This window comes from Ictalurus furcatus, chromosome 20 (genome assembly GCF_023375685.1).
Source record: "Ictalurus furcatus strain D&B chromosome 20, Billie_1.0, whole genome shotgun sequence".
NCBI classification, from domain to species: domain Eukaryota; kingdom Metazoa; phylum Chordata; class Actinopteri; order Siluriformes; family Ictaluridae; genus Ictalurus; species Ictalurus furcatus.
This window is the reverse complement of record NC_071274.1, coordinates 18,495,790-18,520,693: the sequence shown is the minus strand read 5'-3', so window position 1 is coordinate 18,520,693 and position 24,904 is coordinate 18,495,790. Positions and strand designations below refer to the sequence as shown.

Here is a 24,904-nt window from a genome sequence, read left to right as displayed (position 1 = left end):
GACCTGTCGAGGCAGGGACTCTACAAGATCTCTGAAGGTGTGCTGTGGTATCTACCACCAAGACATCAGCAGAAGATCCTTTAAGTCCTGCAAGTTGTGACTTGGGGATCTCCATGGATCTGACTTGTTTGTCCAGTACAGCCCGTAAATGCTTGATCGGATTAAGATCTGGGGGATTTGGAGGCCGAGTCAACACCTTGAACTTTCTGTCATGTTCCTCAAACCGTTCCTGAACAGTTTTTGCAGTGTGGAAGGGCACATTATCCTGCTGAAAAAGGCCACTACCATTAGGAATACCGTTGCCATGGAGTGGTGTACTTGGTCTGTAACAAAGTTTAGGTAAGTGGGACGTGACAAACTAACATCCACATAAATGCCAGGACTCAAGTTTTCCCAGCAGAACATTACCCAGAGCATCACACTGCCTCCACCAGCTTGCGTTCTTCCCATAGTGCATCCTGGTGCCATCTCTTCCAAACACCTGTCCGTCCGTCCGTTAGGTACTAACCATTGCATACCGAGAACACCCCACAAGAGATGCTTTGACCCAAATCATCTAGCAGTCACAATTTTGCCCTCCTCAAAGTTGCTCAGATCCTTACGCTTGCCTATTTTTCCTGCTTCCAACACATCAACTTTGAGAACCAACTGTTCACTTGCTGCCTGATATACTGTATCTCACCCCTTGACAGTTGCCACTGTAAAAAGATAAATCAATGTTATTCGATTCACCTGTCAGTGGTTTTACTATTATGGTAGATCAGTGTATTTTTCAATGATCCATTCATCACATTAATCTTTATAGCATTTAACACTGCAGTAGAAGTTTTGTTCTTTATATTTATTGACAAGAACAGTCAGTAAACCCATGTTAGTAGGAGTCATGTATTAGTATACAGTAATACTTCTTTAAACATCCAGAGGAGGTGTATGTGGAAGGACTTCAGACAAATGCACAGAGAATTTGTTCCATAATTGTAATCAATCACACAGATTGTTTATTCAGGGAAATACCTCTGGAGGAAGAAAAACAATCCATTATGTAGTAAGTTGTTTGAGGTTGTAATTTGTGTTAGGTCAGAATTCATATTATTTTTATAATAATAATCGCATAATTTTACATTTACAACCAAAGTAATGTGAAACAACAAAAGAAACAGACTGTCTCAAAAGTAAATCATATATCCATTAGCACTGTTAAGCAGAAGAAAGATGGTGATGAGCCCATTACATGCAGCAGAGCTGTGGCTATGAATCTTCAGTTATCTCCAGGTTGGGAAGTCTGTCTCGATCTTTCACTCGGCAGTAGAGCGTTGAACCTGCAGACAAATTCACATCAATGTGTCAGTTTCCATTAGGAACCATGAGGCTATTCTTTATCCAGTGATGTGAGGCTCATTTTAGATCATACTGCTGCAGACCATCATTTTAACTCATCTTGTGCTTTAATTGTTATTCTTGCTTCTTGAACCAACAAAGCAAGTTAAAAAAATGCATTTCAGTTTTAAGTATTGTATGATGTTTGAGCCCTTTTGCCACAAACAGCTGATTAACACTTCGTTCAGCACCCAACGTCAATGCTTTAGATTCTGAATCAAACCCCACAAACCCTAGCACATCAAGTCTGCGGGTTTGAAGGGCTTACAAGGAAACCGTGGTTTTGGTAAACAACTAAACCACATATTTAAAGCTACTGGTTACCTTTACTTAATTATACCACAGCGCTGCCGAATTCTCGATTCAGATTATTCAGAAGGTGTTGTTGAATTTTACATTAAATGCACTTGTTCTAATATGATCTTGTTTCTATAGTAACTGCTGACTCACGGACACTTGCACGGCAGATGCTAAGAGTAATAACAAACCTTGTTATCTAACTAAGAAAAGCATCGTTGCTGTGGTGCAGTTTTCTGTGAGGAGATAATTAACAATTTTAGAATGAGCCTCCAGTGTCAGCACTGTGAACCAGTCACAGTTAAGTTTCACATCTTCTGCCACTGGGAAATCTTCAGAATGTTGTGTTGAGATTTCTCGGTAACAAGTGCATTTTCTGTCTTATTACCTTGTTTTGGGGATGTTCCACAAACTTGTATGTAACAGTAAATGGATAAAAAAATATATATATTTCTTTAGTGTATAAAAAGTATAAGAGGAATAAAATGCATTGGGACATGCTGTTATAGGAAAATTAACATCCCCACACCACCCTGCTGTGAGTATTTTCCTATAATATGTTTAAGCTTTTTTTTTAATTAATTAATGCACATTATGTTTTTGAAGCATGAAAGAAATTATTAGGAACAGTCTATACCTTGCTGCATTAGCTGCCAGGACAGAGTACATGAATAGGCATTTCAGGACGCAGTACATCACTGCTGAACACCAGGTGGCAGTAATGTGCACCATGTTGAAAAGCTTCAAGCCATAAACCCTTTGTCCTTACAATACATGATTCAGTATAAATATTATAATACAGGAGAACTGATTCACTTATCCCACCCAGTACTGCACCATGCTCCCTCCAATCCTCTGGCACCACTCGACTGGTCCCACCATCTCTCAGGGTACAAGGAAGGCATGCATCAAGACTCTTTTCTCTGTTCTAGCACCTAGATGGTAGAATGAACATCCCCTAGATGTCCGAAGAGGTGGGTCACTGGTGGTCTTCAAACTATGTCTAAAGACCTACCCCTTCCTGAAGTACTTGAACATAACCACATGTTGATATACTCGAACAAAACCAAAATTAAATTTAGCTTTTTCCAATCATTTATTCAACAGATATCAAGGTTATATTTTTCTGTGGAAAAAGTAAGTACACCCTTGGCCTCAGAAGCTAGTATTGCCCCCTTTAGCAGAAATAACTTCTTGTAAGCGTTTTGCGTAATTGTCCACCAGGCTTTCTGAAATTTTTGACTACACTTCAATGCAATATTCTTTCAGTTGCAAGATGTTTGAGGGTTTTCTTGCATGTACTGCCAATTTCAAATCCCCCCACAATATTTCAATGGGATTCAAATCCGGGCTTTGACTGGGCCATTCCATAACCCTCATTTGTCTTTTTGAGCCATTCCTTGCTGGATTTGCTAGTGTGCTTAGGATCATTATTCTGTTGAAAGGCCCACTTTTGGTTCAACTTCAACTTTCAGACAGATGGCCTCAGACAGATTATCTTCAAGCACTCTTTCATGTGATATAGAATTCATAGTTGAATCAATGAATGCAAGCTGTTCAGTCCCTGAGGCAGCAAAGCAACCCCAAACCACAACATTTCCACCACCGTGTTTCACAGTTGGTATGAGGTGCTTCTACTGAAAAGCTGTTTTTGGTCTGCAATAAACATGCCTGCTGTTACTGCGGCCAAACAACTATCTTTGATTCGTCTGTCCAGAGCACATTATTCCAAAAGGCCTGGTCTTTGCTTATATGCTCATTGGCAAACTAATCTTGCAAAGGCTTTTTCCTGGCACACCCATGCAGGTCAAATTTGTGCAAACTCTTTCTGATTGTAATAGTTGAGACTTACTAGCAGATCCTATTATGAAATTTTGGGGTTCTTGGAACCTCCTTTTTGCATCAGATGGTCTGCTCTTGGGTTGAATTTTTTGGGATGGCCAGTCCTGGCCAAATTAACAGTCGTTTGAAATCTGCGCCATTTGTAGATTATTTTCCTTACAGTGGAATGATGTATTCAAAATAATTTGGAGATCCTTGCCAGACTCAGGAATCCATAACTTTTTTTTTTTACCCCCCTGAAGGACATCAGCGCACCAGTTGCAGGGCATCTGAATGAATCCCCCGTGTTCTAATCACTAAAAGAATTTATTTATCTATCTATCTATCTAAGTATTATTTATATTTATATATATATATATATATATATATATATATATATATATATATATATATATATATATATATAAAAACATAAACGCAATGGAACAGTCAACGCCAGTGTTGTTTCTCAGATACATGAGCAACGAGTCTGTCCCTTAACCTTTGTTGTCTTTTTTGTGATCCGATTTCTGCTTCTTCACCGAGACATGATGCACAGCATGCGAAGGTCAATCAGAACTTTCATCCTAAAGCAACAGACAACACTTACCCAAAAGTTCACAAACCCCTAGTCTGTCTTGAACTTGCCATTGATGTAGGGCACATAGTCCAGGATCAATCGCCAGTCTGTAAAGTGGATGACTGCAATGCCTCCAACACCTCCCCATGCAGCCAGCGTGGGAACCCTGTGACGCAGTAACGCACGTAAACAAAACAAATCGACTGGGCTTTTTGGGCTTCTCGAAAAGTAATCAATTTCAAAACCACACCAGATGGCAAAAATTCAGACAAAACTGCTATGGATACGAAAGATGTTGGAGTGTTTGACATTACTGATCAGACACGGACATTCTCACAGTAATCTGACAACATATGCGAAACATCAGAGACAAGTTGTGTCCTTAGTTCATGCGCATCATCTGTGGCAGGAAACAATTCAGTGAGTCTGATCAAAAATGTTAAATCTGATGCAGCCGTATCATCCATTTCAGAAGGAAAGCCCGCTAGATGACAAATCATGCTGTAACGTTATGGTCGAATACTGTGCACATACAGTACTGTGCAGAAGTTTTAGGCACCCTATTTTTTATTTTTAGTACAGACCTTTTATTTTATGACTGCTACAATATCAAGTCAGTACATAAACCTTTTACATTTCCAAACATTATGTTTTCCAACAGTAAAGAAAGCAGCATATTATAGACCATTTTACAGACAAAAACAAACAAACAAACAAACAAAAAACATAACTGCTGGGTTTTTGTTGCAAAAATAAGAAGTGAGAGTGACAGTCAAATATAATAATATAATGTAATATATAATATAAATATATAAATAAATATATGGATACATTTTATGGAGACCTTTACAGCATTTTTTAAAAAGATTTTTGCACAGTACAGTACCTGCAGGAAGGGGTCTCCATAAATGCTCTGCTCACTGTATAATAATTCACAGATTAATATTACTACTTCACAGACCTTCATATCCTTTATCCAGACAACTGCATTAATCAGTGTGACGTCCTGAACCTGACCTGTGCGCGAGCCCAGGAATCCGATATTATCACTTAAAATGCATAATGTTGTTACTTATTACCTGTCGAGTTGAGTATTGCTGCTGAAATTAAGAGAAAATGCTAAATTATAGAGTACTGTACATGAACACGCCAGAACCTCGCTGTCCTTCTTGACCGAAACATGGCAGTTAGCAACAAGCTAGGTCAACAAGGACACCACTGTCTAACTAACTGAAAACAATTCTCACCCTCAAAATAATACACAATCAAGTCTGCAACACAAGCTGAAACAACTTACCACGCCTTTCCAATGGAGAGATATTTCTGTCCTATTAATTTAGCGAGCATTTCTGGAGAGTCTGTCTTCACAACCTGACAGCAAATTTAAAAAAAAATGATGCTTCAGCGGAAGCGATATGGCGCCTACTGGTGACGACTAAATAAATGCGACCGTAACCGGAAGTTAACGTTTAGAGCTTTAGCGCTAAAATACTGAAGTAAACAAAGACTGTAAAAACACGCCAAATAAATGTGTTATTAAAAAGACAACTTAAGTACAACAAAAAAAGAGTTTTATATAAAGGTTTTACCCCCACCAAGCTATATATAATATTTTCCCAGGCATTAAGCTAGCTACAATAGTACTTTCATTTTCAGTGAGGTTAATGATTTATTTACAGACCAGTTTTAGGTTTAAAAAAAAAAAGAAAGAAAGAAAAGAAGAGAGAGAGAGCTTGATGTATAAATTTCGTTTTGTTTCATGCTAACGCACAGCATTCAAACACCCCACCTCACACAGTTAAAAACCTGAGCAAACAGCACACCCATTCATAAAACATGATTGACCCCTAAGATGATCCCATCCTATCAGTGTCAATAATTAGATCCTTTCGGTTCTAATCATGACCCCACGAGGAAAAAAACATCAACCAAAGTATCCAAGTGAATATTATTTGCTCACTGAAATTACTGAAATGATCCAACTCCGGTTATAAACCTGCTATAAACTATGGAGTACCTTGGGGCTCCATCTGGGTCCTCTATTTTTTCCATTGTACAAACTTACCCTTGGTTGTATGTGCAGGTATTTTTGTATGAGCGTCAAAGGCAACCAGGTAGTTTCTTTTGCTACTCTAAAGATTATGGGGGAAAACATTTTATTTAATTTAGTAATGTATTTATTTAATAGGCTTTTAAATCTTCCCAAGGTCCATAGTAAAGGTGTGCACCGAGACCCCAAAAATGCTGCCCTTTATACTTTCATGCAAGCAGTCGGATATAAAGTTCATGCTCACACTGCATTCATTCATATTTCTTAAGCAAATGCTAGATCTTGTTCAAGTTTGCCGTTTCCATTTCTAATTTGTTTATATTTTGGGAAATAAGTTCATTACAAAAGATATAATTAGCTGGTACAAATAAAATGAATAATTGTGTGATTGGTTTAAACTTCCTCTGCAAGTAGGAGGGGATGGTCAAAATCCCTTTGGGAGCAGACTGGAGTGTCATTTCAAATCAATCCCGTGCACACCTCAAATCTACACCATCCACATATGTTTGTTCATATTGTCAAGTGATTGATCTGTTTTTATTCAACAATTTAAAATTTGCATTGTTGATGTAGACTATAGTCGTATAGTAACAGAATTACGGGTTGGAATGATCGAGGAGACATATTGCTTTTCATATGCCAGTTATAAACACATTATATACAGTATCTCACAAAAGTGAGTACACCCCTCATATTTTTGTAAATATTTGATTATATCTTTTCATGTGACAACACTGAAGAAATGACACTTTGCTACAATGTAAAGTAGTGAGTGTACAGCTTGTATAACAGTGTAAATTTGCTGTCCCCTCAAAATAACTCAACACACAGCCATTAATGTATAAACCGCTGGCAATAAAAGTGAGTACACCCCTAAGTGAAAATGTCCAAATTGGGCCCAAAGTGTCAATATTTTGTGTAGCCACCATTATTTTCCAGCACTGCCTTAACCCTCTTGGGCATGGAGTTCACCAGAGCTTCACAGGTTGCCACTGGAGTCCTCTTCCACTCCTCCATGATGACACCACGGAGCTGGTGGATTTTCGAGACCTTGTGCTCCTCCACCTTCCGTTTGAGGATGCCCCACAGATGCTCAATAGGGTTTAGGTCTGGAGACATGCTTGGCCAGTCCATCACCTTCACCCTCAGCTTCTTTAGTAAGGCAGTGGTCGTTATCATGCTGGAATACTGCCCTGCGGCCCAGGCTCCGAAGGGAGGGGATCATGCTCTGCTTCAGTATGTCACAGTACATGTTTGCACTCATGGTTCCCTCAATGAACTGTAGCTCCCCAGTGCCGGCAGCACTCATGCAGCCCCAAACATGACATTCCCACCACCATGCCTGACTGTAGGCAAGACACACTTGTCTTTGTACTCCTCACCTGGTTGCCGCCTCACACGCTTGACACCATCTGAATAAGTTTATCTTAGTCTCCTCAGACCACAGGACACGGTTCCAGTAATCCATGTCCTTAGTCTGCTGGTCTTCAGCAAACTGTTTGCGGGCTTTCTTGTGCATCATCTTTAGAAGAGGCTTCCTTCTGGGAGGACAGCCATGCAGACCAATTTGATGCAGTGTGCGGCGTATGGTCTGAGCACTGACAGGCTGACCCCCCACCCCTTCAACCTCTGCAGCACTCATACGTCTACTTCCCAAAGACAACCTCTGGATATGACGCTGAGCACGTGCACTCAACTTCTTTGGTGGACCTGTTCTGAGTGGAACCTGTCCCGTTAAACCGCTGTATGGTCTTGGCCACCGTGTTGCAGCTCAGTGTCAGGGTCTTGGCAATCTTCTTATAGCCTAGGCCATCTTTATGTAATGCAACAATTCTTTTTTTCTGATCCTCAGAGAGTTCTTTGCCATGAGGTGCCATGTTGAACTTCCATTGACCAGTATGAGGGAGTGTGAGAGCGATGACACCAAATTTAACACACCTGCTCCCCATTCACACCTGAGACCTTGTAACACTAATAAGTCACATGACACCAGGGAGGGAAAATGGCAAATTGGGCCCAATTTGGACATGTTCACTTAGGTGTACTCACTTTTGTGAGATACTGTATATATAAAAATATTGAGCCCATAAACCCTATAACTAATTTATCTTTGTTAAATAAGAAACATATTACAGATAGAACATAATACCTGCCATAAGTATTAGTATTTTCTCTTTCTTAAATGGTGTGTCTATAATAACTGTGTCTAGGTCATGTATAATCATCTGATAGACTGCAACAGTACTGTCCTGTAGAAGAAGAAAAAAAAGATGAACATTTAGTGATGAATAAACCCTCTCTTGTGGTGTGTTCTTTATTTGGGTATATAATTAATAATAATAAAATAAAAAAACAGACAGACATGGAAAATGTATAACTTCTGTTATTAAAAATGGCACATTTATTGCTACTTTATATACATAACAGTTCTGAATAGCTACTTTATATAAAAAATAGGAAAGTGGAGGCACTTTGGGGACTTGAGAAAACCTCCCCAATGGTGTGGGTCAACAGATTCTGCAGATGAAAATGCCAAGAGACTGAGAGGGACGTCTCAGCTAAACAAAAACTAAAGAATAAAGTGAGCACTTAATATCGAAGAAGGAACTCCAGTTAAGAGCCAGGTTTATCTTAAAACTAGGCTCAACCTGTAAGAAAATGCTATCTTTTACACTCAAAGATGCTCATATGTCAGTCATAAATCAATCAGAATTTGAGGAATGATTTGGACCAATGGAAGTTAAGATTTCGGTTAGCTTCAGTACAGCCCAACAACAATATCTGCCTCAATTTGAGGCAGCGAGTCAATTTAAGATAAAGGAGCACTAAATTTACTCTCTAAACCAAAATGTGGTTTCAAAGTGGGCTGAAAAAGTAAAGAACTTATTCCATTTTACAAAGCCGTCTTAGTAAAGCTGTCTTTTGTGCACTTTGTAAATGATTTATCTTTACCAAATCACCAGTTCAGTGTCTGTTCCACACGCTTGTATCAAAAATAAGCACATCACCATGGTCAATGTTCCTAATGTATCCGAGCAAAGTTACCAAGATAAATACATATACTGAGCAAAACAAAAATCAAACAAACAAACAAAAACATACAAAAGCTTCATAACTCAAAATCAGGACAGAGGTCACTGAGCACATAAAAACTAAACAGGGATCACAAAGAAAAGTACTTTATTTGCTCAGCAGAGCAAAAGTTCATTTAAGATCCACTAAAAATCCCCATACCCCTGTCTTCATGTGAATTTTATAAAATATTCCATTAGAGCCAGCAAAACGTGACATTGCAATTAAAACCTGATTTCAGGATTGAACTGAAAACAGTGTGCAGGCACTAGTACGGTATCACTCCCCTGGTGCGACCCCGCTGGGCACAGAGGTCAGCGCAGAGAATGAAGAAGGCCACCCTAAATCGCTCTTGCACGTTCCCTCCATCGAAATTCAGAGCATCGCAATATGCAAACCAACACGATTCATTTTCAGATATGATTTTGTAATGACTGAAGGAAAACACTGATAAATTCAGCTGTTGAAATGACCCTTTGTGTCAGCTTTTATGAAAATATTTTATAAGGGTGGTGCAACCACAATACTACGATCACTGAGAGGGTAATGAAGTGATATTGCAGTGAATCACACCCTCTACACAAATGGAGCAATGAGGACAGGGAATACAGGCATTCATAACCATATATATATATATATATATATATATATATATATATATATATATATATATATATATATATATATATATAAAAAAGAATGCTGGTTACGATTCCATGCCCCTCCATCAAAATACAAAATTGCAAAAGAAATACGAAACAATTACATTTGTTCCTGGCATCCTTGAACGCAAAGTTCTTTCGCATATTTAAATTCGTAAAACATTAAAAAGCAAAAGAAAAAAACAAAAAGACAAAAAAATTTTTAAACATTTTATATATATATATATATATATATATATATATATATAACAAAAAAAAATTAGTCAACATTATGATCTGAAAAAGATCCCAAGTAATTGTTCAAATGATCCATTTTCTTCCATTTTAAGGAAAGATATCCAGATTTGGCAGCAGATGCAGTTGACACTCACAAGTCAGCAAGATGCACAAATACCCCTGACATAACTTTAGCACTGAATCACTGGCCAAAACGAGCAGATTTCACGAATCCTCAACATGATTTTGCTGTACTTTTAAGAACAGGCTATATCTACCCTTCAAATCAAATCAAGACAATTGGTAATCAAACATGGCGTCCTTGTCCAAAGCATTTCCTTAAATTTTTTTTTTTTTTTTTTTTTTTTTTTTTAAAGAACAGCAGGAAGAAGGATCCAGGATCAAAGTCATGACATGACTGCACAGTCTTGAAATGCTGCAAATGAGGAGATTGAAATGATGTCGGGGTGTTAGTTGCTCAGAAGAGTCAAGAGGACACTTTGTTCCTCTTAAAAATAAATCAAACCAAACTGCTAGTTCGTAAGTAATAATGAAGTGTTGATTCCATGGCTGTGGTGATGGATGAAGTGAATGGGTTCCAGTTAGACAGGTAACACGAGCTCAGACACTCAACGTTAATGCAAAAAAAAAAAAAAAAAAAGCTGAATTTGAGCGCTGATGGGTTCGTCACTGTGGTTGTTCTTTTTTTCATTTCTGCCTTCACCGTCATGTGCGATGGTACAAAAGAAAGCCAGAGGGTAAGATTTCTGTTCCCTAATTTGAGCCCTTGACTGCCCACGAAGTGTTTATGTTCACATGTGCTATGTACTAGCACAATATCCAATCATCAAATTATCAGACTTCTCACGATGTAGCCGGACGTACTCGGTTTGACTGGACAAGCATGTGTCTCTTTTTCCTTTTGAAGTCTTGGGAATGGTCGTCTAAATATCAATAGGGAATAAAATCCTGGCAAAACACACCTCCTTACTCTCATTGCTCCCATAATTAAAAAAGAAAAAAGAAGAAAATATGGGAGCGCAGAGATTCTTGTTCGTTGTGCTCAGAGTTCCTCCGTCTCTCAGCAGTGTTCTTTAGGATGCTCCGATGGTCCATAACATCTGTGTGTACATTTATGCAAATGTATGCTGTGTCAAAATGAGTCAGCTTTCAGTAAAGAGAGTGTGTGTGTGTGTGTGTCTGCACAAGTATGTGTCCATAAGATCAAAAGATTCTGATGCACAGTCATGGTGAGCGTATTCACACACTGAGACGGTAGCTAGGAGAATAAGGCCACATCTGAAAGTACTCTTTAGGACAGAATCTGGAGAAGAAAAGAAAATATGAATAATTAGTGAAAGGAACTGGTGGTTATAAAGTAATATCCATGTTTCTACATACAAGAGCAGGGTTCCCATTCTTTTCCATGTTACATGCATAGTGATGAATATCCCTCTCAATATTCCTGTAGCTTGCATCTAGACTGGATCCAGACAGTGACATTCACTACTTCGCTAATCTTAAATCTTAAAAAGGTCTACACGAGGTGTAGAATGATGTGCCAAAATGAACTAAGCGGCTTAGACATTTTATCCATTCTCTCATTTACCTGTCTGTCTATTACTGGAAAAGCACTCCAAACTCCAAAATTTTCCACAGACCCAACGAGAACCTGAGAATCCTCATCACAAATGCAGTACTTACATAAATATTACATATGAGTGTGCCCATCACTGCCCAGCCCAGGGTGGCCTCCTCCCAGCTGCATCTGAGGATCTCCCCCCATGCCGGTCACCTTTTCCTCCTCTCTCCTCTTCAGACATGCCGCCTTTGGGTTGAGGTTACGCTCTGTATGAGTTGGGACATTTAGACAAGTCAGCAAATGATAGCCATGGCATTACAATTCACACTTCAATTCATACACCTCAGCAGTGCACAAGCTGTGGAGATAGAGAGAGACGCAAAGTTGGAACACAGTTAATGCAGGCAGTGGCTGGTCAAGGACAGAGCAACAGAAGCTACATAAGAAAAGACTGGGATGAGAAATGGCATGGCAGTGAGACAGAAAGACAGAGAGAAGGTCAAGGGCTAGGTTCAAGCAGAGCAAACAAGCTTCCAATGGCAGCAATGACTTTAGAGCATCTTTGTATTGAAGGTGGTTTTCCCCCCAACCCCCATTCTCCACATGAGGCACAGGAGCGAGGGATGAGCGTGGAGGTGGAGCCCTACCTCGCACCTGCCTCTCGAGGCTTAGGATGACCTGCACGGCCTGCTGCAGGATGATCAGTTTGGTCTGCGCCTTGTCGCTCTTCAGGTGCAGCTGGCACATGCGCCCGAGCTCCCGGAAGGCCTCGTTGATGTCGCGCACGCGAACTCTCTCACGAGCGTTGTTGGCCAGGCGGCGCTCCCGGTCGCGCTGCTCCTTCTCCTCCACCGTCAAGCACTCCTCTGACACGCTGCTGCCGAGAGCAACCGGGGTCTTGTTAATCACCTTGTTAAGCAATCAACTTCCTAATGAATTGATTAGAGCTTAACGAACTCACAAGGCACTGCAATGTTTAGGTGTGTTAAAACCTACCCTCTACTAAATGCAATATTTCCCCGTTTTGTGTCCTTATTAGTCAGCCTTGATAATCATATATCTTTTGGTGGAAATCCTGACTATGCGTCGAGGTTGGAGGAGATCAATGGCGGAGCGGAGAAAAAGGGCAGCTTGGATAAACAAGGAGGTGGCCACGTGCTTCGGCTTTGATGTCTCCTTCTTCTTGACACGAAAAACAGTCAAAGCACCAGGAAGCCAAGATCTGACCACGAACTTAAACATATACTGTATGTGAACTTCACATAATGAATATATGCAATGAACGCTCACTGAACACCACCTGCCACATGTCTCTGGAGTGGATCGGATTTCAGTGCAAAAATTGCCAGTGGAGAATGAGGGCCTTTTGTGGGGGCTGCCATGGAGCAAAGGGTGATAGTGAGTAATAAAATAAAATAAAAAAATGTAAAAAAAAAAAAAAAGAAAAAAAAGAAAGAGGAAGAGAGCAATGCACCTTCTGCCAAGTACTGTAGAGACAAACACACACAGCCACTGTGAAAGATAAGGAGGACAAAAGGAAGAAAGGATCTGCATGACGTCTCATCTTAAACCCATCCCTTTTTCACAGAGATGTGTTTATTTGTGATGAGATCAAACTCCCTGCTGCAATCTGTAAGAACTGCAAGACGAGGAAAGAAGCATGAAGATAGACGGAAAAAAAAAAAGCACAACCTGGCAAAGGGGGGGGGGGCAGATGAGAACATGCAAAAAATAAAATAAATAAAAGCTGTGAACAGAAGAGTTAAAGGAGCATGTTAATACAACTGCGAGTGGAAGCAGGACAGGACAGGACTGACTAAATAAACAAACAAATAAATAAATAAATAAAAAGAAACGGCTGTTAAGAAATGAGCTTCTGTATACGGCAAGGTCAGTCTGTCTGAACTGCCCGAGTATACAGTGTGGAAGGAGGTGCAAGACTAAGACACCATAAAACCAGCTGTTTTACTGGAAGAGCCTAGTGAGGAGTGTAGACATGAATAGGTCGTTATAGGGTTATTAAAAGCACTGCAGACAAAAGATTAGTATGGAAAAATCAAAAGATGGCCACTTCAGCATAAGACTTGTGATTAACGGTTTTAACAATGCACAATCCGGGCGTATGCGCCAGTATACACTGGTGTACGCTGATAAGCAAAACCAAAATAAGCACAGCTAACCATTGTTTCACTCGGAACATATTCTGGTATCCCAAAACACACGCACACAAAATAGCCACCCCACTTTGGTAAAGACAGCCACCACAGTATGATAACAGTAACCACATTTTCACTCAAAGATGAAAAAGCTATATGTGCTCCCGCTGCCACAAAAAAACCACCCAAAAAAACACTATGTTAACATTTACAGCTGAAAACTGTGGCAAGATTTAAAGTAAAAGCTATTGTTTTTCCTCTATATTTTAAATGCATCAAAGTTTTGGTTAATTTATCATTTTGCACAGATTTTCATGAGTCCCCTTTACTCTGGCATCTAGGTCGACGTCAAGCACCTCAGTGGCCAACTTTAGGGTGCTCGATAGTATTTACACTCACAGAGGACTGTGTTCGATCAGAGTGAAAAGCAAACCATTTCACATTATTACTTACACAACGTTTCTGTACAAATCTGCCTTGCAGAAGGCTCATGTGTACAAACTCAACGAATGTGTTACAGAAAAAAAAAAATCAACTACTAATCTTATATTTAAGGATTCATTTTTTGGTCATGTCCAATTTCCAAATTAATATTAAGTGCAAACATCAGGCTATTAGTGTTCTCGAAGTTAATGCAGAGTATTATTTATTTATTTCAAAAAGGGACCGTGTACATTAAATCAACATTCATAAAAGTTAGCCCGAAGGCTAAATTTCCATCGGTGGTTAGTCACTACACTTTTAAATTGGCTTTTGGGTGACCATTACGTGCAAATTAAAAATGAGAGGAAAATTATGCAAAAGGATTCCCATACAGGGATTCATGCCCATTTAGAGCATCATTAAATATTCTACATGCAGCACGTTCATGCTGCTCATCCAATGTTCAAGTTGAACATTAATAACACGTCAAATTAGCACTTTTTTTTTTAGTTTAGATATGCAGCCAGCACTGCTGCAACTATAAACCAATGGGGAAACCTGCAGAACACAATAACAAATGTGCTAAACCTGTAAGAAAGAGAATGTGCTAACTCAACACAGATACAGGCAGCGGGTGAATGGGAAAGTGATCAGACTCGCGTTGAAATGAAACGTGAGTGAGTGGAGGGCAAAACGAACACGGGATTAACTGAACAGGCAAACAAAAAAAAAAGAAAAAAAAAGAAACAAGTACAGGGACAGGGACATGCAGAAGTACAAACATATACTACAGAAAGCACTACGCCATTCTCATCAGCTACCAGTACTACCTAGAGAAAGGTAAAGCAGGCTTGTGTATTTCTGTACATTAACAGATCGATGCATTTGTTAACGATGGGCACGAGTAGTTCATTAATTGAATGCTTGTTATATAAATAACTTATTTGTAAAAAAAAAAAAAAATCTAAAAATATGGGCTGCCTTTATGTTACAATGTGATTTAAATAAATAAATAAATAAATAAATTTTTAGAAAGGGAAGAACTGTCACTTTTATGTTTTAGAAGAGATCCTAACGAGCATGAGACACCTAGATGAAACTGGAGGCGCCAAAACATCTAGGTGGAAATAAAAAGAATGCAGAGTGTAATTCTCTGTCTATATTTCACTGCTGAAATACAGGATTTCGCTGTTTTTTTGGCAATTGCTGCGGCCAAAAATGCGGAAAACTACTTGAATTGGCGAACTGAATTGATGTTTGTTGGTAAATGAGACCTTTTAGCTGTACTCATGTTCGACGCACGTGAATCGAATGTGTGCTTTGCCTGAATTTGCGGTGTGATGTCACATGATGCTTCGTGGCCCAAATCTGGAAAATCTGCAATAATTTAGAAAAATTGCAAGCTCCTCCTAATACTGCAGAGTCTGCTTGATTGAGTGCATTTCTGCGATCACGCATACAAAAAATAAAATAATTTATATATTTTTTATATATGTATAATATAATATATTTATATATTATATTATAAAGCCACCATAAAACCCACTACAGATCATTAATAATTTATATAGACCCAGTTAATTAATATATATATATATATATATATATATATATATATATATATATATATATATATATATATATATATATATTTTACAGATTTAAATAAATAAAACATGCTGTCTACCTGCTGTTACCTAGACTAAACAGTTATTAAACCGGTTGATGTTAAAGCAAAAGCATTTCCACGACACTTCATACTATCATTTATTCATTTTGTTACAGGTTTTTGACTTCATAACTACTTGACATGCCCATCATTCGAGTTTATATAAATGTGTCTGCAGACGTCTTATTGAGTCAGATTATTACTCCGTTACCATAAAACAAGCCATCTTATCTCTCTTTAAGCAGGACTGCTAGCCCACCCCATAGCCACATCTCCACTGTGTGTGATCAGGTCTCGTTTTTCCGAGAGGGAGGCGAGGCCCACTGACCTCGCACTTGCTGCTCCAGGCTGAGAATAACATTAACGGCCTGGTGCAGGATCAGCAGTTTGGTCTGCGGTTTCTCATTGTTCAGATGGAGCTGGCACATGCGACCGAGCTCCTTGAAGGCCTCGTTGATGTCACGCACGCGTAAACGCTCTCGTGCGTTATTGGCCACGCGCCGTTCTTTCTCCCGCTCCGCCTTCATCTCTGCTGGCAAGTCCTCGTCGTCGTCCTCGTCATCATTGTCAAGACTTTACAGATTGATGGCAGCAGAGAAGTGGGGACACAGGGGGTGAGAGTGGGGTTACAGGCATAACAAATAGTAAGCTAGTTACAGAATTAGGAGCGCCTAGGCTGACGCCGATGGGGGTGGGTGAGTGTGCATATGGGTTGTCTGTCGATTCTCTGGTCTGGTCAAGATATTGCAAAAAGCTCTCCCTCTGTGAGCGTGTGTGTGTTTGTACTACAGTCTCTAATTTCACATGTACACTTGTTCTATTCTCACAGATGGTGAATACCTCTATTACATTTCTATAAGTTTACTTATAGCAGTTAATGAAGAACATAAACTTTCATTTTTAACTCACTGTGCATCCTGTCTACTATAAGAGAGCAGCTCAACATAACGCACCCATTCTCTCATTTGTGCTGAGCTTACTGTCTTACTCGGAGGCAGGTTCGCTCTGCATGGACTCGGCAAAGCTTCACTAGAGACTCTTCCCTGCTTGTTAATGTAACAAAGATTCAACAATCTAACTATCTCAGCTGTGTCCTTTAATAAAACCCACTATGTACACTAATGCTGTCGTGTGCTGTAGCGCATGTGATGCGGTCAGGTACCTGGTCCCTGTGCGGTTCATCTTGCCGTCTTTCTTCTCATCCTCGGACTTGTCTATCACAGAGCAGTTCTCGTCATCCTCCTTCTCCTCCCTCTTTATATCAGTGCTGGAGCTGCGAGTCAGACTTCCAGACAAACCTAGTGACACCACAGGAAGCAAGGAGGAGGATGAGTGTTCTGGAAAGGTCTACATTACCTAGTACTGAATTCTAGGAGCGAGCAATATAGCCCCACACACACACACACACACACACACACACACACACACACATATGGTTATCACAGATTGTCTATTAAGTAAAAACTTGGTATTTAGGCAATAACTTTATGGACATAGTTAATGAGACGTCAGTTAATACAACTACGCACAGATAAAATGTTTTTCGTTAATAATTTCGTTAAGGTGTTACATGTATGCGTGTATGGGTTCTAAGAGTTCTGACTCCCGGCTTTACATTTCCCAAGACTCTAGATTAGAAAAGGACCCCTGAGCAAGTATTATTTTATACTACATGAGCATGTGACTTACTGGAGAATCCCTCTGACTGTGAGCTGGCGGGAGCTTGTGCAGCTGTGTGCTGGCCGTGTAACAGGGCACTGGTGGGCGTCAGACCGGCCGACTCCTCGTGATGGTTGGGCACCATACCGGGCACTCTGCCGTGCAGGGAAAAGCTCTGGCTGAGGGAGCTCAGACCTGCAGCTCCTCCAGCAGCAGCACTCAGCAGGGTGTGCATGTCTGCACTCAGCCCCGAACCGACCGCATGGTTCCGCAGCACATGCAAGGCTTCACCCAGGCAGTCCTCCATCTTATTCTGCTGTGAAATTGTACGATACAGAGCACAGCATAGATGCGTACGTTATTACAAGTTCAACGAAATCTCAGAAGGAATAAATAAAAAATAAATCTGCAACCCATGAAAACATAATCTACACTCGGCAAACTCTGATGCATTATTTGTCAAAGAGTACCAGCGCTTGCAGCCCTCCCTCAAAGCTGGGTGACTGCGCAGACTGAGTTGATCCTCTGGGCCATTGGGAAGCAGAGACTGCAAAAGAGAGAAAAGATTTTTTTCTTTTTGAAAAGTAGCCTAGCATTGCAGAGGCAATGTATATACCTATACACTCTACTCTATACAGTCTATATCGTTTTCCCTTAGATGAAATGACATCAAAAATTACAACATCCTTAGCTCCATCGAAGCCATTTTATTTAGACAGAGAAAACGTAGGTCAGACAAAATGTGCGGCTTTTATTTGTTATTTACTCATGCTCGAGGTTTATTACTCTGATAGGAAAAACATGTTTGTTTTGTCTAATAACTGTACTGCATTTACAGCTGTATTCGCTTTTGAAAAAAAAAAAAACCCCAATGTAATTACAGTTCTTAACCAACAGATGGCGCCACAGGATCTGCAGCAAACAAGCACATCTCTTCAAAAAAACAAACAACAAAAAACATTCATGCAGATGTACACGAACCTGCCATGTTCTGAGGAGAGCCGACCGGGGTAGGTGGAGTGGAGGAGAAGTTGCTCCCGTTGTTGTCTGAAGGGTAAATCTAAGCAACGCAAAAGAAAGTGGCACATTTAAAGCTCGCACTGGGGCACACGATGTAATGTACGTAATTCTAGCGTAATCACAGAGCTCAACTGAGATTCAGTAAAGAGCCCTTTTGGGGCAATTTTGGATCAAATCTCAGACAGATGATAACCAAGACCAGATCCAGGCTAGTGTAACTCACTGAAGCAAGGGCTTTTCCAATTTCATCTCCTGAGCTTCCTGCTGCGCTGCCCCTATTGCCTGAATAGACAGAGAGCAAAAAACAGAGCTTAAACCATGCTCACACGAGTGATATTAAGCTTTCCTAAAGCCAGTGGGCAGGAAGAGCATGACATGCAACTGATCATTAGTGTGTGACTGGAGGAGGACGGGACCTTCTTACCCATGATGCCGTCTGTTCCATTGATGGGAGGCGTGTATGCGGACTGGAAGACACCGTTCACTTCGCTGCCGTGGTGAGGGTAGGACGGAGGGGACAGAGGCAGGGGCTGTCTCTTCTGTGGAAAAAAAAAAACTAATGAGCTACTCACTCTCTATAGCACACTGTATAGCGAGATTAAGGAAGGCATCATGGGCTTAAATTTCTCATGTCTTATATGTAAACATATTTGACAGTACAGTTAAAATAATAGTGGCAGGGCCTGTAATTACAATCATTAAACATGCACTTCACACTGATAGAAATACAGAAATGTGCAAAGCTCACCAGGCGATCCTGAGGGTTGATGGCAGCAAATGGGGCGGACTGGTGGTGGGGCATGGAGGAATAACCTGACTGAGCCCAGGGGTCCTGCAGACCCTCTATTAACACAAGATGATAGTCTGGTCTCTTATTTCGATTAACAGCAGCCAGTACTTGCAATTTTTTTTTTTTTTAAAGAAAGCATGAAAGAATCTCTTCAAACTCGACAAACTTCAAAACATGCTCAAAAAAATAAGACTCTACACTGGGCACCTTATGATGGAGCAAATATGGACAGGAGTCTGGTGTAGGTTTTGAGATGCTGGATGTTATTTTGCTAATGAATAACCACTTCTTGTAAACAAACAGCAATGAATAGAAAGCCCAGAAGATCTACCAATTATTTATTGCAGCCATAACTAGAATGAAACAGGTTTCAAAAACATGCCTGGACTTGGGGCCTGACTTTTAAGCCTTTGTTAGAAAAATTCCAACAAGATGTTTACAGCCCATATAAATAGCTAATGGCCTACATATGACATCGTGTACTTTGTCTATAAAACAGCCAGAATAAACATCAAAAAGCTTAAAAAAACGTGAAAAACTAAAACAGAATCCCCGCCTTTTTCCACATGGTCACCAACACATGGTCCCAATAATCGAATACAATATTGTTGAAGAATAGTGTGGCATGAGGTGAACAATTATGAAGTAGAAACACTGGAATGAAACGTGTCCAGTCATATACTCTTACTTCAGTTTCAGATTTCCTATTGCTTTTTTGAAAACCAAGAAATTCAATTTTAGATAATATGATTCAAAAAACCATTCAATTTCAGATTCTTTTTTTTTTTGCATTTAAATAAAAAAATTCTAATGGCAATAATTATTATTTAAAAAATATTTCCAAAGATTGTTACTCTATAATGAAAACTTCACACACCTTGCATGTAGATGGTGCCAGGGTAAACACTGCCGGTTTTCGAAGCCGGGAAACCTGCGTTTTCCTGGTTGTAGTCGTCACTGAGAGCTGCTGGATAAACCTGTAAACACGAGCCAAATCATCACAGGATGAGATTTTTATTATGGGCATTTGAGAACAGACCTCAAATCCATATGGATCTGGATGTCTGCACACTTATGTAATGAAGGGCAGGGGAATAGGGGGAAAGAAGAAGGGGAGAAAAAAAAAAAACACGAAAAAAAAACAAACAAAAAAACCAAAAAAAAAAAAAAAAAAAAACCACCTGCCACAAATGTTGTGTCATGGTGCAAATCTGTTGGGACAGTGATCTGGCGATCTGTATGTGAATCAGGAAACATTCGCCACAGAATACAGAACGCAGAGCACATGCTGTCCCAAGAGAAACATCCCAAATAGCTGCGTGGGCTACCACAGACACTCCTTCACAGAGAAACATGCTTGCTCACACACCCCTCAAAGTGATCTGAGTGGGCTGAACGGTATGCAGAAAGCAATGTATAGTGTTAAATCACATCTGGCAAATCACAGACAGCCAGCGTATACAGATGTGCTCAACTCAGCAAGGAAACAGGAGGTTACAATTGCTAGACGCGAAAACACCACAGAGTCATTTATACTTGGCACAGATAGGGATCCTGTCTGATTTAATTGGTTCCATGGATTCCAGGGTTCTGGTGTAAATGAAGAACTCAAGCTCTGAAGACTGACGATCCAGGGCTTTGAGGGTTACTTGTTTAATTTGATTAAACAGTATGACGTGCAGGGAGATGGGAAATAGAAAGAGAGGGAGAAGGTATCGGGGAGGGGGGGGGGGGGGGGAGAGACAAGAGTCAGTGTGTGTGTGTGTGTGTATGAGAGAGCGAGAGAGAGAGAGAGAGAGAGAGAGAGAGAGAGAGAGAGAGAGAGAGAGAGAGAGAGAGAGTGCACGCTGCATTCCCAATTACAGAGCCATCTGCCCATTCCTGGAGGCCGGCCAACACCACAGGCAGCTGGGAGAGAGGGAGGGAGAGGAACGAGTGTGGAGAGAAAGAGAGCAAGAAGGCAAAAGTGAATGTGGGGAGAGGGAGTGAGAGAGAGACATGGAGGGGGCAGGGAAATGGGCAAAAAAAAAAAAGGGAAAAAAAAAGCACTGGAGAGAGATGGGGACAAGAGGAGGAGTAAAAAAAAAAAAATGTAAAAAGAAGGCGGGAGCAGAAGAGGTTAAAAATAAAACTGGGACGGAGCGAGAGAAGAGGACATCACAAAGGAACCCATGTTTTGTGGGTTAAAAGGGTTGTGACTAAGTGAGGTGTTGACCGTACTCTGCGCATTCTGACATCTGTTGGTAATTGTTAAAAGCCAGAATCAAACAGAGTCAGTGTTCAGTTAAATGGTGGCTTAGCTACACAGGAAGTGCTGCCATTCCGGCTCTGCAGAGCAGAACTAAAAGACCAGGTATTAGAACCGGACTCTCAATCAGTCATGGGATGTAGCAGGCTGGGCAAGAGCAGACTTAAAGCTGTGAGAACAATATTCTTTAGATTTTCCAAAGGGAAAAAAAAACAACCCACATGCAGAAGTTTAAGACCCTATCAATTACTTTAGTCACCTACTGCAAGGCTATTTAAACATGTATCTAAAGGATGTGACTTAAAAAAATAAAATAAAAAAATAAATCACCCCCCCAACTGAAGTATTTCTGTTAGAGTTGTAGCTCACTTTTTTAGAAATGCCATTTTATTAAACATTTTATTTTATTAGACTATGTAGGTAAGAGAACTCCATTTTGCTAAACCCTGGGGCGCGGTGGGGAGAGACTGGGTGTTCAATGGATGACGAGCGAGATGGAAAATACCAAAACAATAAATAACTGTAGTGCATTATATTTATTTATTATTTTCACATGGTTTTGTTTTCACTGCGTATTATAAACGGGAAAATAAGTGCAAAGTCAGAAAACGTCTGCCCTATGCAGCGAGCATTTATAGCGGACAAGAAACAACTGAATTACTTTGGGAACTAGCTAAAGATCAGTGACACGGTAATGTTTTGGATTAGTCATTTATTCATTTATGCATAGTAAATAGAATAATAATTTTGCCTCTTGGATCACAAAAATAAAATGTTCACCTTTTGAAAGAAACACACCTCCTATTGTAGGGTTTGTTTTTGTTTGGGAAATATAAAATTATATCCTTATTAACATCCGAATACTTAATATTTTAAGTAACTAAATACAGTTTTTAAAATAATGTCATAATGCACCGTGTGTGTGTTTCAGAGAGGTGGAGTGGGCTTATTATTTTGACAAAAAGACATGCATGAATGCTTAAAAGCAAATTGCATGAGTAAGCACGAACCCAAAAATAGGAAGAGCCACTTATAGCTGAACAATTCACGCTTACATTCAAATGTGGATTTATTTGTGTTTGTATGATGTGTTTAAATGTATTTTGTGCATGTTTTGTGTTTAGTCTGATGCATTGTTGGTAATCCGGACCCAGGCTCTGAGCTCCGAAAGAGCTATGGTATTCTAATGAGGTCACACACACATGTCAAAAACTCAGACGCCCACAGACCACAGATGACTGCACTTACCGTGGATGGGAGACCAGGTGGTACTTTCCTGATCTTCTTCGGCGGGGTATCTGAACGGCGGAAAAGAAAAAAAACAAAAACAATCCCACAGTCACAGTCACGAAAGTTTATGAGACAAAGGTTTTCTGAAGTGCTCTAGATTTTAGCAGGGGGTCTCCAGAAGTCCCCACGCTCTCTCGCTAGCTAGCTCACCGAGCACGCCTTCCAGAGGCCTCCTACGATTGGCGGGGTACGATCCGTAGAATGGCGATGCGGCTTTTACGCCAGACGGGGACAGGCCATCAGGATTGGACATGGACATCTCCCCTTGCAGGAACTGGAGAGCAAAGAGGAGTTGATCAAATTTAAATTAGCAGCACAAAAAAAAAAATAAAAAAAATATTAGTATCGCGTGACTAAAGCATAACATGAGTTCCATTAGATGATACCTGTGTGCCAAAGGGGTAAGGTCCTCTGTCTGATTTACCTGCAATGCAGAGCACATGCTGTTATAGTAAGGTCATATCTCAAACCCAACAATCTCTTCATAAGCCAACTGACAGGAAACCAAAATAAAAACCCTTTATATAAAACACACCTAAATCAAAAATAATTCCACTTGCGCTCAAATAATAAGGTGAAAATCTGTTCAATATCCAATGAATGGGATAATTACAAGGATCTTTCTACGATCTTACACATTCAGATGAGGGTTTTAAAACAAAAATGGGATATGCAAGCATGGCGTGTAATGATGCGGGGGACGAATTCTTTTGTGTTCTATTTAATAAAGACATTTCAAAGACACCCTGGGAGCTTCTTCTGGTTTTGGTCAAATTAACACTAAATGCTGCTTCCCACAAAAGCAGAAATTTGGTTTGGTAATGGACATGTTAGTGGAAATTTAACAATACTGTATTTGAGGCGTGTGTACACAAACAGACACCCGGCAAACGTCTTATAAACGTCTGCCAGAAATAAAGAACCCTGTCGATGTTAAACACAACCAAACAAATCCTTTGCATACATTAAATATCAAAGCGAGAGCACAGTACAGTAGCGCATTATGAATAGCGAGACGGTGCTGGATGAAGGGCTACTCTCTCAGTGTTTGGCCGGCCTCCATCTGGCTCGGCTGTTCTGCCAGAGTGTATGAGGTGCACTGTTTACGGCCTCAGCCTGCGCTCCAAACAACAAACTGGCCCGTTATAAATGCTCCGGCGCTAATTACACAGCCCCCCCTCCTTGCTAGCACTGTTCACGAGAGGCAGCAGTCTCCCCCTGTTTAAGTCCCAGTGGAGAGGGCTGCGCTCCAGTGGACTTAACCCCACTCCTGACACCCATCCCCACACCCCCGAACACCACCGACGTCGGCTTGAACTGAGGGAATTCCAGAGAGACCACTTCCGGAGTGAGGATGCCAATAAGACATGAGGGTGCTGTGTGTCTAATCATACAAGTGTTATTAAAAGCACAGTGCTGTTGAATTCTCAAATCTGATTGGTCAGAAACTGTAAGCCAAATCCCCAGTTTATATTAATGCACTAATTCTAATATTGTACTGTTTCTATAGTAACAATTCATTCACTGGGACTTGTGTGGTATATAATCCAAGTCAATACTGTGTTTTATTTAATGAAGAAATTTAAAAAAAAAAAAAAAACGAAGAAAAAAAAAACGTATAATCATTGAGGCGAAGCTTTCTGTAAGGAGAAGGAGTCTCCAGTGCCAGTACACTTTCCAACAGAGGACATTCCTGTTGCTCTGTAACATGAAATGCTGCGTCCCCCCCGTTATTAACTTCAAGACAGGCTGGTGAGGTAATGAATCTTTATAGTTACTATAACATAACCCATAACAGGAACTAACTTGCGTCTTGGACGTTCCACGACAATTAAATGTAACTATAAACGTTTGCGGATACAATGAGTCATTCCTTAATAAATGTTAAACAATTTACTCATCGGCAAATTGTAGTGATATAAGAGGAATAAAACACTTCAGGACATGCTGTTAAAGGAAAATGATCACTGGCTTGCATCACAACACATCATG

The 24,904-nt window shown here is 40.2% G+C and overlaps 2 protein-coding genes across 6 annotated transcripts in view; both read right to left on the bottom strand.

Moving 5' to 3' along the window:
* Positions 1-963: 963 nt before the first annotated feature.
* Positions 964-6,035, bottom strand: LOC128624449 (cytochrome b-c1 complex subunit 10). Its single transcript, XM_053652114.1, has 3 exons — positions 5,373-6,035; positions 4,106-4,241; positions 964-1,319 (listed from the first exon to the last, which is right to left on the bottom strand). The coding sequence occupies exons 1-2, from the start codon at positions 5,420-5,422 to the stop codon at positions 4,124-4,126; spliced, it is 168 nt and encodes a 55-aa protein (XP_053508089.1). The 5' UTR covers positions 5,423-6,035; the 3' UTR covers positions 964-1,319; positions 4,106-4,123.
* A 4,727-nt stretch (positions 6,036-10,762) lies between these two features.
* tcf3a (transcription factor 3a) overlaps positions 10,763-24,904 on the bottom strand; it is a 30,324-nt gene continuing 16,182 nt past the window's right edge. For 2 of the 5 annotated variants that reach the window (XM_053651368.1, XM_053651365.1), the window contains 14 exons: positions 23,299-23,336; positions 23,063-23,186; positions 22,871-22,920; positions 20,252-20,351; positions 19,333-19,427; positions 19,009-19,123; positions 18,808-18,866; positions 18,546-18,624; positions 18,035-18,111; positions 17,595-17,880; positions 17,068-17,203; positions 16,234-16,478; positions 11,780-11,923; positions 10,763-11,399 (listed from right to left, as the gene is read on the bottom strand). In XM_053651368.1, the coding sequence (XP_053507343.1) occupies positions 11,787-11,923; positions 16,234-16,478; positions 17,068-17,203; positions 17,595-17,880; positions 18,035-18,111; positions 18,546-18,624; positions 18,808-18,866; positions 19,009-19,123; positions 19,333-19,427; positions 20,252-20,351; positions 22,871-22,920; positions 23,063-23,186; positions 23,299-23,336 (1,541 nt within the window). In that variant the 3' untranslated portion in view covers positions 10,763-11,399; positions 11,780-11,786. Of the gene's footprint in view, positions 11,400-11,779; positions 11,924-12,304; positions 12,535-16,233; positions 16,479-17,067; positions 17,204-17,594; positions 17,881-18,034; positions 18,112-18,545; positions 18,625-18,807; positions 18,867-19,008; positions 19,124-19,332; positions 19,428-20,251; positions 20,352-22,870; positions 22,921-23,062; positions 23,187-23,298; positions 23,337-24,904 lie in introns of all 5 variants that reach the window. The other 3 variants (XR_008388716.1, XM_053651367.1, XM_053651366.1) reach the window with 3 other exon arrangements.